The sequence below is a fragment of the Carassius carassius genome, chromosome 19 (genome assembly GCF_963082965.1).
Source record: "Carassius carassius chromosome 19, fCarCar2.1, whole genome shotgun sequence".
NCBI classification, from domain to species: domain Eukaryota; kingdom Metazoa; phylum Chordata; class Actinopteri; order Cypriniformes; family Cyprinidae; genus Carassius; species Carassius carassius.
This window is the reverse complement of record NC_081773.1, coordinates 20,435,087-20,451,460: the sequence shown is the minus strand read 5'-3', so window position 1 is coordinate 20,451,460 and position 16,374 is coordinate 20,435,087. Positions and strand designations below refer to the sequence as shown.

General features: G+C 39.2%; 2 protein-coding genes across 8 annotated transcripts in view; one reads left to right on the top strand and one right to left on the bottom strand.

The window, feature by feature from the left end:
• Positions 1-917: 917 nt before the first annotated feature.
• Positions 918-2,498, top strand: rpl8 (ribosomal protein L8). The gene is made up of 5 exons (XM_059500211.1): positions 918-1,083; positions 1,173-1,314; positions 1,399-1,617; positions 2,084-2,199; positions 2,306-2,498. The coding sequence occupies exons 1-5, from the start codon at positions 946-948 to the stop codon at positions 2,462-2,464; spliced, it is 774 nt and encodes a 257-aa protein (XP_059356194.1). The 5' UTR covers positions 918-945; the 3' UTR covers positions 2,465-2,498.
• Positions 2,499-5,782: 3,284 nt separating this feature from the next.
• Positions 5,783-16,374, bottom strand: part of usp9 (ubiquitin specific peptidase 9) — a 38,479-nt gene continuing 27,887 nt past the window's right edge. For 2 of the 7 annotated variants that reach the window (XM_059500204.1, XM_059500207.1), the window contains 16 exons: positions 15,673-15,863; positions 15,404-15,577; positions 15,179-15,320; positions 14,890-15,093; positions 14,225-14,786; positions 12,658-12,781; positions 11,955-12,180; positions 11,710-11,839; positions 11,435-11,620; positions 10,853-11,073; positions 10,376-10,464; positions 9,988-10,144; positions 9,687-9,899; positions 8,985-9,092; positions 8,108-8,203; positions 5,783-7,535 (listed from right to left, as the gene is read on the bottom strand). In XM_059500204.1, the coding sequence (XP_059356187.1) occupies positions 7,398-7,535; positions 8,108-8,203; positions 8,985-9,092; positions 9,687-9,899; positions 9,988-10,144; positions 10,376-10,464; positions 10,853-11,073; positions 11,435-11,620; positions 11,710-11,839; positions 11,955-12,180; positions 12,658-12,781; positions 14,225-14,786; positions 14,890-15,093; positions 15,179-15,320; positions 15,404-15,577; positions 15,673-15,863 (2,961 nt within the window). In that variant the 3' untranslated portion in view covers positions 5,783-7,397. The remainder of the gene's footprint in view (positions 7,536-8,107; positions 8,204-8,984; positions 9,093-9,686; positions 9,900-9,987; positions 10,145-10,375; positions 10,465-10,852; positions 11,074-11,434; positions 11,621-11,709; positions 11,840-11,954; positions 12,181-12,657; positions 12,782-14,224; positions 14,787-14,889; positions 15,094-15,178; positions 15,321-15,403; positions 15,578-15,672; positions 15,864-16,374) is intronic. The other 5 variants (XM_059500209.1, XM_059500210.1, XM_059500205.1 and 2 more) reach the window with 4 other exon arrangements.

The window sequence follows — 16,374 nt, the reverse complement described above, 5'->3', positions numbered from 1 at the left end:
GTCCCACTTTTCACAAGATTTTCAATTTGAACTCATTTATAATGCATTTATTATTAATTTAAAAAAAATTACACTGATTTAAACTTAAATTCTAACTGTTTGTAATTATTAGTGGACAAATTAGACTAGTGTGCGTGTGAGAGCCTGCGGGTTTAATAAAACAGAAAACAACACGAAAATAAACAATAGCATATTTTTAAACAACAGACAACATGTTCAGCCTCTAGAGGGCGGACCGCAGACTAAACACTCATCCGGGTACTTAATCCCCCCGCCCATTTCTCCGGAAGAAAATCCCCGTCGTTCCCTTCTACTTCCTCTTTCTGTCAACGGGGTTTTGGTACGAGAAACAATCTTCTGTGTCTCTGTTCAATCTGAATGCAATCACCGTATAAAGTTCACCATCCACGTATATAACAAGCCGTATAGTGTCAGCATAATATTTAAGGGCACAGTGTTGCTAGTTTTGGTCTCTCTGTGTTTAAACTGAATGTGATATTTATAACATAAGTGATGTGTATCCGCTGTCGTGATGTGGCCTAGACTCTGAAGACTCGGCGGAGTTTATTTCTAATAAACGAGAGCTTAATATATTTGTTAACCAGCGGATAATTATGCGTTGTTTTTAATCGTGCGTGGGTTCGTTAGTGTGGGAAACCGTTAACTACTAACTATTATAAAGTCGCTTATAAATTCATTATAGCGGCTGTCAGTGTGTTAAACGAATAGTTAAAATAACCGTCACTTTAATGTCATTACCAATTTCAGTGTCTGTATTCCATCTATTAAGCAGTCTGACAGCGAATATGTGCATTTTAATTGCAGCATTTTCTTTGTAATGTGAATGGTGACCATTTTAGTTGTAATGCAGGTTGAAATACTGCCTCTAATTATAGCATTGAAATGTCTTGCTACATATGTTATTGCTTATTTGTACAGGCTGCGATGGGACGTGTTATCAGGGGACAGAGAAAAGGTGCGGGCTCCGTCTTCAAAGCCCATGTCAAGCACAGAAAAGGTGCTGCTAAACTCCGTCATATCGACTTCGCTGAACGTCATGGCTACATCAAGGGGATTGTGAAGGTAACACTGGGAAATAAATGAAAGCTTGTAAATTTAACTTTTGATCTGAAGAGGGAAGTTACAATGAAAAATGCTGCTTTTTCCTCTAGGACATCATTCACGACCCTGGCCGTGGAGCTCCTCTGGCTAAGGTGATGTTTCGTGACCCGTACCGCTTCAAGAAGAGGACAGAACTGTTCATTGCAGCAGAAGGCATCCACACTGGGCAGTTCATCTACTGTGGCAAGAAAGGTAATGTATTTTAAGTTGAGAATTGGTCAAACAAACATCCGGTCTTATGTGCTCATGCTGATCAAAGTGATTGGGCTGTTATAGCCCAGCTGAACATTGGCAATGTGCTCCCCGTTGGCACCATGCCTGAGGGTACCATTGTCTGCTGTCTGGAGGAGAAGCCCGGAGATAGAGGCAAACTCGCTCGTGCATCTGGAAACTACGCCACGGTCATCTCCCATAACCCTGAGACCAAGAAATCCAGAGTCAAGCTTCCATCTGGATCCAAAAAGGTCATCTCTTCTGCAAACAGAGCTGTCGTTGGTAAGTAACCATGAAGGTTTTTGGTTAATAACCTATTGTGTTTCTTGCATTGCATGGTTATAAATCAGATTTTATTTGATTTTAATTTTGTAATATCCTTTGGCTTTTGTTTTTCCCCTATCTTTCATAAAAGAAAAAATTTCTTTGTTGTGCTTGCTGTTAAATTTCTCCAGTGAAATATGCTGTGAACATGGGGATCTATATTGTGAGAATATCATTTGTGGATGTGTTCTGTAGCACTGGGTTTCTCAGATTTGAAGGTGTTTGTAACTTGAACCGCTAATGATGACAAATTTTAAATTTGTAAAATTATTAAACATCTGAAAGTGAATTTACAGATGTTAAATCTCATGTGGTACTTTAAAATGTCAAAGAGATTCAACTCCCAAAGTTTGGGAATCCCTGCTATAGAAAATGATTAGGGGTATTCCAGTTTGAAGTCTGAAGTCATTACCTCTTATTAAAGGTGTTGTTGCTGGTGGTGGTCGTATTGACAAACCCATCCTGAAGGCAGGTCGTGCATACCACAAGTACAAGGCCAAGAGGAACTGCTGGCCTCGTGTCCGTGGTGTGGCTATGAACGTAAGCAAACTTAATTTGTATTTTTATGTGATTCCAGGTAATTTCAGATTCTGATTTGTCGTCTAAATGCTGGTTTTAAATTTGACCTGTGCCATTTGTTCTTCAGCCTGTTGAGCATCCCTTCGGTGGTGGTAACCATCAGCATATTGGCAAGCCCTCGACAATCAGGAGGGACGCACCAGCTGGGCGCAAGGTCGGTCTTATCGCTGCCCGTCGTACTGGCAGACTGCGTGGAACAAAGACCGTCCAGGACAAAGAAAACTAATGAGCATCTTTATAATAAAATGTGTCCAAACAAATTTCATATGCCTCTTGAGGTCTTTTTCGGTTATTGTCAGTTACTGTTTTCATAGGAACACTGCACAACATCAGAAGCATAAAAGCAAACACCAAGTTAAATCAAATTACCAAAAAAGTATTAGAATGGCAATTAATTTTACGTTTGTAATAGGTGAATATTTAGAATTTTAGAAGTTACAAGGGTTCCATTATAAAGAGTTTCTATCACCAGGAAAAATGTATTTTTAAAGTGGTACACAGACCTGAAAAGGTCTTAAAAAGTATAGTAAAAGATTAAATGAATAGTAAAGTATCAAATTATTCTTGAAACATACAAATATAGAAATACATAATACAGAACTTTTTAAAACATTCCTGCCTGTAATCATGATTGACATGGGAACATTAAAACAAACGTATGGAAAGTTACAGAATCACCCATTGGAATTGAAGACATCATAAATCTTAGATGCAGAATAGATAACTTGTAATGACAAGAACTTTAATTTGATTTATAAAAATACATTGTTACCTACCTTCTGTGAGTCATATCCATGTCTGGGCAGCAAGACAAATTTCTAGTGTTTTTTTTTTTTTCAAGCAGTAAACAGTTGTGATCTGAATTCCCAGACTTGCTTCATTCCCTGTTGAAAAACTAATTTCTCACCCTGCAAATATAGGTGAATCTCAAACAAAAAATTTGAATATTATGGAACATTTCTTTATTTTTTGTAATTTAATTCAAAAAAGCAAACTTTCTTATATTCTAGATTCATTGCATACAAAACTCAAATATTTATGTTTTAATTCTGATGGTTATGACTTACAGCTTGGGAAACTTAAAAATTCAGTATCTCAAAAAATTTAAAGATTTACAAAACAGAAATGTTCAAGATCTCCAAAGTCGGGGCTCCTTTTGCACTAATTACAGCTTCAATGCGGCGTGGAGGAACGTGGCATGGAGGCGAACAGACTGTGGCACTGCTGAGGCATTATTGAAGCCCAGGTTGCTTTGATAGCGGCCTTCAGCTCCTCTGTATTGTTTGTCAGATGTTACTTATCTTCCTCTTCACAATACCCCATAGATTCTCTGTGAGGTTCAGGTCAGGTGAGTTGGCTGGCCAACCAAGCACAGTAATATCATGGTCAGCAAACCACTTGGTAGTGGTTTTGGCACTGTGGGCGGGTGCGAAAGTCCTGTTGCAAAATGAAATCAGCATCTTCATAAATCTTGTCAGCAGATGGAAGTATAAAGTGCTCCAAAATCTCCTGGAAGATGGCTGCATTGACTTTGGATTTGATAAAACACAATGCACCAACACCAGCAGACGCCACGGCACCCAAATCATCTCTGACTTCAAAAACTTCACACTGGACTTTGGATTCTGTGCCTCTCCAGTCTTCCTCCAGACTCCAGACCTTGATTTCCAAATGAAATGCTAAATTTACTTTCATCTGAAAAGAGGACTTTGGACCACTGAGCTACAGTCCAGTTCTTTTTCTACTTACCCCAGGTGAAATGCTTTTTCTGAAAGTTTTTTCTGGTTCAGGAGTGGCTTGGTTCTATGAATGTGACAGCTGTAGCAGTTTACTTGAAGACGTCTTCAAGAGTCTGGTGACTCTTGATGCGCTGACTCCGGCTTCAGTCCACTCCTTATGAAACTCTCCCAAATTGCTGACTGTCAGTTTATGTGCATATGGCAAACATTTTGAGAAAACTTAATACAAGACGTAGGTCAAAGATGATGAACACTATTAACAGGAAATCTTCTTAAGGTTGCTTGTGCACATTTTCCTACCACACTTTTTCCTTCCAGTCAACCTTCTATGAATATATTTTTATACAGCACTCTGTGAACAGACAGCCCTTTCAGCAATGACCTTCTGATGGAGCCGATGGACACCGATGGAGTTTCGGTTCCTTGCTGCTGTCGCCTCTGGCTTGCTTAGTTGGGGTCACTTCATGTACAGCGATATCGTTGATTGATTGCAAATAAATGCACAGACACTATTTAACTGAACAGAGATGACATCATTGAATTCAATGATGAACTGCCTTTCTGTCATTTTGCATTATTGACACACTGTTTTCCTAATGAATGTTGTTCAGTTGCTTTGACGCAATGTATTTTGTTTAAAGTGCTATATAAATAAAGGTGACTTGACTTGACTTCTGGACAACTGTCAAGTCAATAGTTTTTCTATAATTATGGTTCCATGTTCTAAACTAGCCCAAAAAGTACCCATTATTTATACTCAAAATTAATCAAACTAATCAAGCTCAAAATTAAATTTTCTATTTTTTTATACTGAATTTTTAATTCCATCAGAATTAAAACAAAAAACTCTCCAAATATTTAAGTTTGAGCAATGAATTAAAATATACGTTTTTTTTTCTTATTATTATTTTTTTATTTTTTATTAAATGACAAAAAATAAAGACCTTTTCCATGATATTTTAATTTTTTTTTGGATGCACCTGTATTAACATTGGCCTTATGGCCATGATTAAAACTGGTTAAGCATGGCAGGTGAACTCTGCAGCCTACCCAACAGGAAGAACAATTTAAGAGTGTTCTCAGGAATCTGTTGAAGTGTTCGTCTCGAACTATTTGTACTATAGTGTTTACAAGATTATCTGGATGTTAACATGATTTTGTGTGCTAACATTGGGTTTAAACGTAAATGTGATTAGATATTAAATTCCAAGAGATATACAGGTTTTTCAAGCACAAAGCCTTTCCCATAATTCAATTTTGTATTCCCAGGATTGTTGTATTCTGAGGAAAATGTATTCATGTAGGTTTAATGGATTTTATTTGTTACCGTGTGTCTTTTCTAATCAGAGACTGCTTAAAAAAAAAGAAATATGTGGTTTTGGAATAGCAGTCCAAACTGGTTTAAAACCGGTTTAAGCTAATTCTTTTTAACTACAAGACCAAAACAGGTTTAGAAGCATATCATTGACATTCTATAAAAGACTTGAAATATGTGGCCATGGACCACTAAAGCAGTCAGAAGTACCATGTTTGTGTTTTATGCCAAAAATCATTAGGATTTAGTAAAGACTGGCCTTATGACTGGTTTTGTGGTCCAGGGTCACATATAAAAGTGTTGTCCGTCAATACTCTATGGACTATTATAAAGGCAATTTAAAATCTAATACCTAACCCACCAACACACATGGTTGCATTTTTCATTGTTGTGCCAATAGAGCTGTGCACTCTACAGTGATTTTAATGTACTTGAAACAATCGATACGAAACATCTCGCAGCTTTGAATCTTCACAATAACGGACAGACATTTTCCCGATTTCTTTTCTTTATTCTTGAAGGGCGCAATGCTTTTCTCTATTTCTGTGCACAAAAACCTCACAAAGTGAAAGTCAACAGTGTGACTGTGGCTTCAGAATTCAATGTCACATCATGGCCAAAACAAAAGTCGGCAAAAAACAGGGCGAATAACTCTGTACAGTCAATAATTTTTAAAAATAACACAAGGACAAAAATGTTCCTCTTAAATCAAATTCTATTTGTCTTTTAGTGAAATACAACAAAATAAATTCTATAAAATAAAACAGCAAAATATTTAAATATATGATGGTCAGAATATTTTCATTTGCAGGAGTATTTGGTATTTTTTCCAACAAAATCCAAGAAAAAAAGCATTCAAGTTACCAATTAAATACATACAGTATCTACTGATGTTTATACTCCTTTAATCCAAGAGACTTGACTAACTGAAGTTGCATCATGACTAACCAGCAGTTATTTTATGGTACAATTCTGCTTTTACGCTCACTCTCCTTAAATGAAGAATCCCCAAACCGAGGCTCTTTTCGAGTACACGAATGCGAACAGGGATCATGAAGTCAGGCGACCCACTAAATTGCCAGGAGCTCATTTGTCTGACACAAAAGGTCGAGACAAACAAGCAAACCGAGTTCTGTCCACTAATGTTCCAGTCATCCTGGCATAAACTGTTGCATACATTTTCTCTTTCTAAAATTCCTATCATCAAAACCTAAGCATTTATCCCAACTAAAAATAAAAAAGCCAAATATTTATCCATGGAAACATGTGCAATTGTAAAGCCACTTACTTCTTACATTGCTTCGGAAATATCAATCTAGAAAACATATGGAGGAAGGGACCAACAAAAGGGCTCTTCTGAATCACCATGGAGAAAGTCGGCGCAGAATCGCCTTTAGACTATAATAGTTTGATGTGAAGCCATGCTAAGATGTTACAGCGTGTCAGCTGAGTTTTCAAATTATTGAATTATTACCAGAAAAAAACAAAAAAAAAGGCGATAGGAATTTCCAGAATAAAGTTGCATCACCCCATTCACATCAACTAAACGTCAAGATCATAACCCAATCGTCCCATTGTTCACAAACTATGGCCAACTCTTGCTCACGAGGTGCCACGTCCGGTTAAGCTATGACATGAATATAATGTATGATCAAAAGCAGAATGACCCAAACGGCCCAAACCTTACTACTGGGCATGGGATAAAACAGGGATTTTTTTTTTGTCTTACACCGTTGTATTTCTTTTTTTGTTGTTTTTTTATTTTCATAAATCTGCAGTCTCCCAACAGCATCACACACGCTGCTGCGTTTGAACAGTCAAAACATTAACATAGTATGTACACCTCTGTCATGAGACAAGTGCGACAGGCCCATTTTATTATTACAAACAATATGCACAGTCCACTGCAAGTTACACTTTTGACAGTTAATACTGCAGAGCAGACGGTGAAGAGACTCTCCGCTCCAGGGTTAGAAATTGAGGGAAGCTGAATGTTCTGGTTACACGGGCTCTGGAGTAGAGCAGCATGGTGGGACCTGGCCTTGCTCTGGATTCGAGTATCTCTTCTGGAGACCTCAGATGGAGGACAGTGTGACAACATCTTGTTAGTCTTTAGTCTGACTGGGCGGCACCTCCTCAGGGGGCTCCCAGTTCTCTTGTGCTCGTGGGCCTGGATGCTGAGGGTTGTTGACGTGCTGTGCTGCAGGGCCAGTGTACGGCTGTGTAAGCGGGAGGTTATTCTGCTGAAAAGATGCAAGAACAACCATATTACTACATGACAATCAGAAGAATTTTATTTATGGTTTACTTCGACTTGGAGATGCCATTATATAACGACACATTGAACAATCAAAAAGCGCAAACACTCCCAACTGGGGTAAACCTAAAAGCCATTAGTCAGTGAAAACACAAAGTGCTGTTTAAATGTATGTTCAACAAACTTTCATTTCTTGAAATACTTTTTATTCAGCAAAGATGCATTAAATTGATCAGAAGTTAAACCGTAGTTACTTTATAATATTTGTGCTGTATTTGATCCAATAAATGATGCATTGAGTATAAGAGACTTTTTCCCCAAAAGGATGTAATGGACCAAAACCTTTAAAATCTTTAGCCATCTAATAGTAAACTCCCACAACAATCTTTCAAACCAGGAACTCAGCATCCCTCTTTTTTAATGCAAGGTTCCAGTAAAAACACTACATGGGTTTGCAATTAAGAAAGTTTATTAAAGTCTTTGGAATTTCACAAATACAGGATGTGTTTAAGAGATGTCTAAGAGTAGCATGAGGTTTGTGTGACTGAAGATCATTACCTGTTGAAACTTTGTGCCTGGAGAGTGAGGGTAGGGAGCAGTGTCCTCTGGAGGAGAAGTGTCCTGCTCATCGAGGGCCTCCTGCTCATCAGGCTCCTAAAACAACCATCACAAATGAAGTTGAGCACTAGATCTAAAATACAATATAATTATATTTTCTTCATAGCAACTAACCAGGGATAGTTGTGAACAATGTCCTCTATAAAGAGTCCCTTGCGATATAAACATGAAAATTCAATAAAATGGGAAAGTTCAAGGCTTTATCGGTTTGACGAACAAAGAAAATTATTAGGGGGACTTAGTGAAATCCAATGACAGATGAGGGAACACTATAAATGGACAACACAAACCAAACACTTATACTTGAATTTGATTAAATTGTTTTTAACTTAAGGAAGCTTCTGATGACTGGATGACAGGAATTTGCCCATGGATGAACTGCATAGACAGTGGTATGACTAGAACACTAAACATTCTCCTGAACATTGTGTTCTTCCTCAGAAAGTTAATCATCAGAATGGAATAAAACTGAAAGCTTCTTCATGCAGGTTGTTTTCAGATTAGATGACCAGACCTTACATTCCCAAAATAAAATCAGACTCAAATCAAGAAAGAAAACCACCACCAAACACAAAAATTACCTCCAACTCTCATCTGTACACTATAGCCAAGGCTTAGAGTTTTCGATCACTTAGTTACACATTATGACTTCTTGTTGTGTAGAAGGAAACAGTTTGGACACATTGAGATGAGGACGAAATAAGTTGACTGTGTGTTTTTTGAGGGAGGTGGAAGATGGTTCTGTCTACATCAAGCCCTGTGAACATCAAAATGTTGCGCAGATGGCACCAGTGTGGCCGGGCCATACGAGTCTTACGGTGTGCTGTTGTTGGCCTGTCACTTCCCCTGGCAAAAGTTGCTGTGTCGAGGACGGGTTCCGGCCAGCGTCCTCTTCAGATACCACCTCGTGCTTCGTTAAGTGACACTATTTTGAAACGGCAGTTAATATTGCATACTGTTTCAACAAATTATGCATCTATGGCTGCATACATTTAACATGTGGCAATTTGCTACTGATTAAACTTGATAAAGAAAGTGCCTTATTTCTGCAAATCAATAGAAATGGCTTTAAAAAAAAACATGGCATAAAATCAAGTGTAAATGTAACGAAACTTAAATTTATGCAAATATCAACATTTGTAACTGCTTTGCGTTATAAAAATTAAAACCTGGAAATAAAAGTCGAAAACTCAAAGCCCTATCTATAGTAAAACATTTCTGGATTAGAAAAGACTTCCTTCTAAAACCTTTTCAAAATTGTTTTCCAAAGATTAAACGTTTGATATGTGCCTGACCATCATTATACAGTCATAGTGAGAGATTTCAGTGCTAATTTCTAAAGTTTGAATAAAGTGTTTCTCTACATTACGGGTTCTTAAAGGGCAACCATTCAGATATTTAAATAAGTAATTATTAAAATGTCTCAACTAATGGGCAGAAGCACACATGCGTGATTAGACTTTAAACATACTGGCGCTAATGTTGCAGACAATGAGGGGTGGCATGAGCCATCACTTACCTCTTCTGGACACAACTCACAGGCCTTGGCCAAAGTCATACGGGCACTGTGGGAGCGCTCCAGAAAGTATCCATTAGAAGTCTCATTGCTCTGGACAGGAGGGGACCAGTTGTTATACGTGTACTGAGTATTGCCAGTGTACGGTCTCCGTTCCAGCTCGTCACCAAGCCACTCCACTGCCCAGGTCCACTTCCTTTTTAAATCTCCATTACTCTGGAAAGAGTAAACCATAATCAGTTTTTACATACACAAACACAAATACATATAACATTCAAATGCAGGCTTTCATTATCAAGCCGACCTGGAGAATTTGGTAGGCCACTGAACAGTTGCTGAAAAGAGCCACCATGCATTTGATGCACTGATAAGCTCTCTTTTGGTAGTGATTTTTGGAGCGCTGAATGGTGTCAAAAAGCCCATCACGGTCATCAGGGATTCCCTTCAGCACATTGTGGATCCTAACAAAGGAAAAGGGCAAAGCAGGACATTACTATCCATTCAGGAACTTAATTAATCTAAAAAAAAAAAGAAAAAAAAAAAAAAAAAAAAAAAAGTGAAGATGCCTAAAGATTAAGGACTTCACTCCAGGAACTAAATTGCAGATATGAGTTTCCAGTTGTTCTGGGGCCTTTTCTTCATACACTATTTCACAAAAGAGACATTTGCTAAAAGTGGAAAGATAGACTTACCGGTGAGTCTGCCATGAGTCCTCAATAAACAAGATTTGAAGCAGCAAGTCCAGGTAAGGCCTTAACTCATACGTGTATGAATATGCCACCTATGTAAAAACACCAATGTTAACAACCATCTTCAGACAGGAAAAATACACATGCACATGCCTAGACGATACAGCGAAAAATTGTATACATTTAACATCGACATAAGTGTTACGGACCATTTACACAGATTCACAGACTTTCCAAACTCCAATATCATGCTTCTTCAGTTTAAACCAGATGCTATTAAAATACTTGTCTAAATTCCCTCATCACAATTTGCGAGAGAGGATGACAGCAGGAAACAAGTTTAGTCCAATGATAGTCTTTAGGAAACTTAATGGCCAAATTAAATGTGCATTTATAATGTAATTGTAATATTCACAATGCTACTTAAGTTTGAAAATTGACAACATCTTTTCAAAGACGAAGGCCGGTAATGCCCCTCACCTGCCACAGTAGTTCACTCAACACAGTGGAGGAAAACTGAGGGTTTTCCCAACAGCAGAATCTCAGCAGTTTGATAGTGTCCTCTGAGTTACTGCAGTCCTCTATAATCTTCTTCACATAACTGGTGCGCACAAACAGGATGTCCACCACCAGCTGCTGCAGAGGCATGATGGGAGCAGTGATGTTGGGGTCACCATATGGGTTTGTCAGGGGAGGGTTTCCTAAAAATGTCAACACGTGGAAATGTCAGCTCATATCCTGGAATGTGGTCTGGAAAATGTTGGTTTTCAATGCAAATCTTTAAAATTAGTTTCTACAAATCAAACTACTAAAACATTCTTTTGGCTTGACAAAAAAAAAAAAAAGGAAGTGCATCTCTGCTTGTTTCTCTGTAAATGCCCTCAGCTCCAAGCAATGCCAACCTGGCACTCAAGCCTGGAGATGGCTGTGTGTCAGTCAGTAAGTCCTGAGCAAGGATGTACATCTTCATCGGGCAATGGGGACCAAAACCATGTGTGAAAGCCTACAGACTATTTTGTTATCTGAATGAACACATTTTGCAGCAAAGTATAAAATTCTCACCATTGATTGAGGACTGCATACGTGACGTCACATCACAGCAACGAATCAGCTGTGAGACGACAGTATAGAGCTTTCCAAGCTCAGCATACTGGTACTTAATGGGAGGGCCAGAGCCCTCATCCAGAGCCACAAGCATGAAGGTAGCTGGTACCCCAAGCTTCAAAAGCTGCGTCTTCTCTGCCAAGCCTGACAAAGAAATGGGAGTGAGACGGGACAGCACTATAGCATGCAAGCCCATATGAATGCAATCCTTAAGGGTGGCGAGTGGTCCTTACCAAGGTTGGCATACATGACGAAAAGATTGAAGTATTGCTGCAGGTGACGGCCGTGCTCAGAGACCTCCCTTCTCAGCAGATTAAGTACGGCACGGAACAAGTGCTCACTTAAACTCAAATTATCACAGCTCTGAGACTAAAAGGACATAATGCAAAACATAAAAGAACCTTGTGGACTGAGCTCCAAATTGTAGACATACCCTGATTTCCCATGAATGAGGGAAGCCTAGATTAACAAGACGTACCTGACTTGAAGGTCCAGGTGAAGCAATGGGTGAAGGGCAGGGTCCATCTTGCAGTGAGAAATGTGCAATGAATACAATGAGTTTGGAGAAGGCTCCTCGAACCTCTGCACTGGGACACTCAAGCAGGTACTCTGAGAAGCGGTTCGGATATGCAAAGAGGACGTTGTGTGCAAACCAGTAACGCACATTCTTACTGTGCCGTAGCAAGATGCACAGAGCATCATACCTGAAATAAAAGAAACAAGGATCAACTTATTGTAGATAAACAAGGAATCATCTACCGTATTTTTCGGACTATAAGTCGCACCAGTCCAAAAATACGTCATGAGGAAAAAAAACATAAGTCGCACTGGACTATAAGTCGCATTTATTTAGAACCAAGAGAAAACATTTCCGTCTCCAGCAGCGAGAGGGCGCTCTATGCTGCTCAGTGTAGACTACAGGAGCACTGAGCAGCATCTCTGGCAGCATAAGAGCGCCCTCTCGCGGCTGTAGATGGTAATGTTTTCTATTGGTTCATATCTCTTGGTTCATTTCTCTCGGTTCATGTCAAATTAATTTTGATAAATAAGTCACACCTGACTATAAGTCGCAGAACCAGCCAAACTATGAAAAAAAGTAGACTTATAGTCCGGAAAATACGGTAACTGTTGAATTACAAAGGCAAGCATGTGCCTGATAAACTCAGAAATCACAGGCTTACCAATCACTAGCAGGGCCACGGACAATTTTCTTGGTGTGGAATCCAGTACTGAAGAGAAATCTAGCAGCCAGCTGTATACTAATCATGGCCATTTCTTCTGCTTCAGGCAAAAGATGGTCTTGACCTAAAAGCCACAAAATAATTATTGTTACTGCTACAATGACTTTCACCATCCCCTGGATTAGATTATTCTGCAGCAGCAACAATAGGTGAATGTGTAATGTAAAAAGGAAACCCATTTCCCAAACACACACACAGGCTAATGGTGAAGTTTAAAGCACAACTAAAACATAGAAAATGAGTTTCTACAATTTGTTTATGGATACAGAGCTGTTTAACTTCCTTGCAACGATTTTTGTTTTCAGCATATGTACAATGCAGACAGAATATCAAAAAAAATAAATAATAATAATTATAATATTATTAGCTTTGGATGGGTGTCATCACACGTCTCAACCTATGAAAGCATTTGGGGAAGGCCTTAGACAGCAGCACTCACGACTTCATAAGTTGGAAATAGTAAGCATGTGATGACAGCAGAGAAGCGATCTCACTGAGCCCAGTGGAGTTCATTTGTTAACTTTGTGGTTTATAATAAGAGTCGTTTGGGATGCGATAACATGACCCTCTTACAATATATTGCTTTACAGATCCATCACATTTGCTGATCAGAAATGTTAACGCAATCATGGTGAACATCAGAAATTCTGTGCTCTGGTGCGGTTAGTGCTCGCAGGCATACCACACCCAAGCCCAACTGAACCGCGCTCTGGCCCACCTCTTACAACCAAGCCAGGGGCGAATGAACGAAGCTCAGGCTCAAAACACCTAGTGTGTGTACCCTTATTCTCCTGCACCCCACACCCACATCTTTGAGAACAACTTTTTTTTCTATAACAAATTATAAAATATGTTTTATGAAACGTTAATGCCCTGGCAGTGGTATATAGCTTTGGTTTCATATTTAATTTGATTACATTACATTGTGCATACCAAACATTGTTGCACTTTTGTTCAACTACTTTTGTATTCATTATTGAATTGTGCATAATGTGATCACAATTAAAAAAAAAAAAAAAAAAAAAAAATTTACATTAACAGAATTTTTTTTTAAATTGTAATATTTCACAATATTCCTTTAATAAAAATAAAGCTACGCAATATTGCGTTCATTATCGCAGATGAATCACCTTCGATAATGAATGCGATATTGCGTAAATGCTGCTCCATTTGAAAGCAGGTGATAGCGATTTACCGCCAATCAGGGAACTGGATTTACTGACGAAATGCGCGTGACAATCGCATGCGATATATTGCCCATCCCTACTTTAACTTATCTTTTAAATGTTAGAAATCACCAAATATAACTTAGCATTTAAATAAAATCTTAAGGAATTAACAATTTTTAATATCAGGATTTCCCTCAAGATACAAGAAAGTCAAATTCTGCTTTTTATCAATTTATAAAAGAAACCGATTGAAGAATGGATTCAAAATGACAGCACGTTGCAGCCCTGATCCCATCTGCAACAGTGGAGAATAGAGCAAGGTCAATGGCTGGATTTACCTGGAGGGGAGTTTAAGTAGACACTGTTACAGGTCAGCAGTTTCCTGATGAACTGGAAGTACTCCAAGCTGTACTGCATACGGTTGTGCATGAACTGCACATTTTGTTTGCGCACGCTGCGTTCAATAGTAGAGGGCATCTTCACCTGGTGAGGTTTGCTGGTCACTGTGAGCTCAGTAATGTATTTAACCAGCTCACTGTCCTTATCCAACGTGTCCATACGCTCATAAAAGAGGATGTAGGCATTCCACCAGCGCTTCTGTCGCCTGTAGGACATGCGTTTCATCATGTGGTCAAAGACCTCACCCATGTACTCTCCACCAAAGCACTGGTTCTTCATCTCCTCGTCATCATCCATCTTGCACTCAGTGACGTCTCCATCATCAAACTTATACCAACGGTTCCTTTCTCCCTCACCACCACTGCCGTTCCTCTGAATGATGTAGGAGTAATAATGACCTCCACTAGCCTGGCCTGAGTGGACCAGCACTCCCACCAAACGATAGCGAGAGCTGCAGGGGGGTTCCGGCTCTGACGGCTCATTCTGCTGGACCACCTCCTGCTAAGGACAGTTTCAAAACTTAAGCTATATAAAATATTCCCAAATTGCATTTATTTAAATTAGACAATTTGAAGACCAAAGACAGACAATGCTGGTGTAATACCTGGTTCTCTGGGTGCACATCAGACCCCTCCAGCTTGGCTACTCCAGCTACTGTATAAGGCTCCATGTCTAACTCCCGAGGGAACTCAAAGTAATCGTTGAACTTGATGGCACACTCTCGTTCCCAGTCATAATCAAAGCGTTTTAGCTGGATGGCCAGCACCGGAGGAAGCTTTTTAATGAGTAAACGCTTCACTGTGTCCACCTGTCATGTAGACACACCACCTTGAGCTTAATAGGTGTTCTCTTAAATAACAAAGACATCCTTAAGATAAAGACAGAACACACACCTTCTTGTTGCATTTTTCACAGTGGTAGGCATTTGCACCCTCGAGTAAGTCTCCTTTCACATACTGCTCCATAGAATCGAGGAGATTTTGATGGTTTCTGATATCTACATTCAACGTCGTAAACGATTCCTCACATTCATATCTGAAAAGACAGCATGGAGTATGTTACACTGACACAAAGATCTGTGAAGGCAAAAAATAAGCAATATTACATTTCCAATGTACCTGTGAGGACAGCCCTGACATATTTTCTGGTCAGCAAAAGAGCCACCCAGCACTTTGCTCAGCATGGCAGGGTGACCCAATGCTTTCAAAGCCTCGTCTAAACTGTCTACTAGTGAGTTAAAGAACTCCAGGGCATCATGCTGCTCCCTCAGATTGACCGGTTCACCCCACAACCTGCAGGAGGAAGCGACCGATTTAGAGAATAGTGTCTTGTTCAGTGCTCTTCAAAGAAAGGAGGATTACACAAAAAAAAGAGAGGGTAAATTTACCGAAATTGCTTCCAGAATCCCCTAGGCACATAGTATTGCAACCTGGAAGAAGCCAAGTGTCCAAAAATGACCTGCAACTGCCGAAGAACCCCAATGTTGTATTCCTTCCTGTCTTCTGACTTACTGAGAGAAGGTTTGTCTTCAAACTGGTGCTGATAGCCAAACACCTCATCCCGGGGATCCACATTACTCTGCAACAATTGAAGCTAGACTTTCAATAAACTGCAATTGTTTTAAATAATATCACAATGATTTAAAGAAAACTTTTGTTAAAATGCCCTCAGCTCCAAGGAATGCCCACATGGCATATATACCCCAGAGGTGGCTAAATTTTTCAGTCACTTGATAGTGAGAAAGGATGATAGTCATCATTGGGCAGTTCATCCATTAAAAAATATGCAATATGATTTAAATTTAATGAAATTAACATCCATCAGAAACTGAAAGCACAACCTCTCCAGAAACAATCCAATGTGTGTGCTTCCACAACAACAAGCCCAAGAGCTGTATGCACTCTCGGGGTTAATAAAGCACACCTGAGCTTAATTATACTGGGAAATGAGAAGCCACACCCCTCCACCTGAACTGTTCCCTAGGCAATCCTACTCCCATTTTTATTCACTGTGACTGGTACAGGTGCTAATGGCCCATTGCAAACTTCCTTTGTTCAACATGCAATGTGCCAATGTTACGGTTTACTCA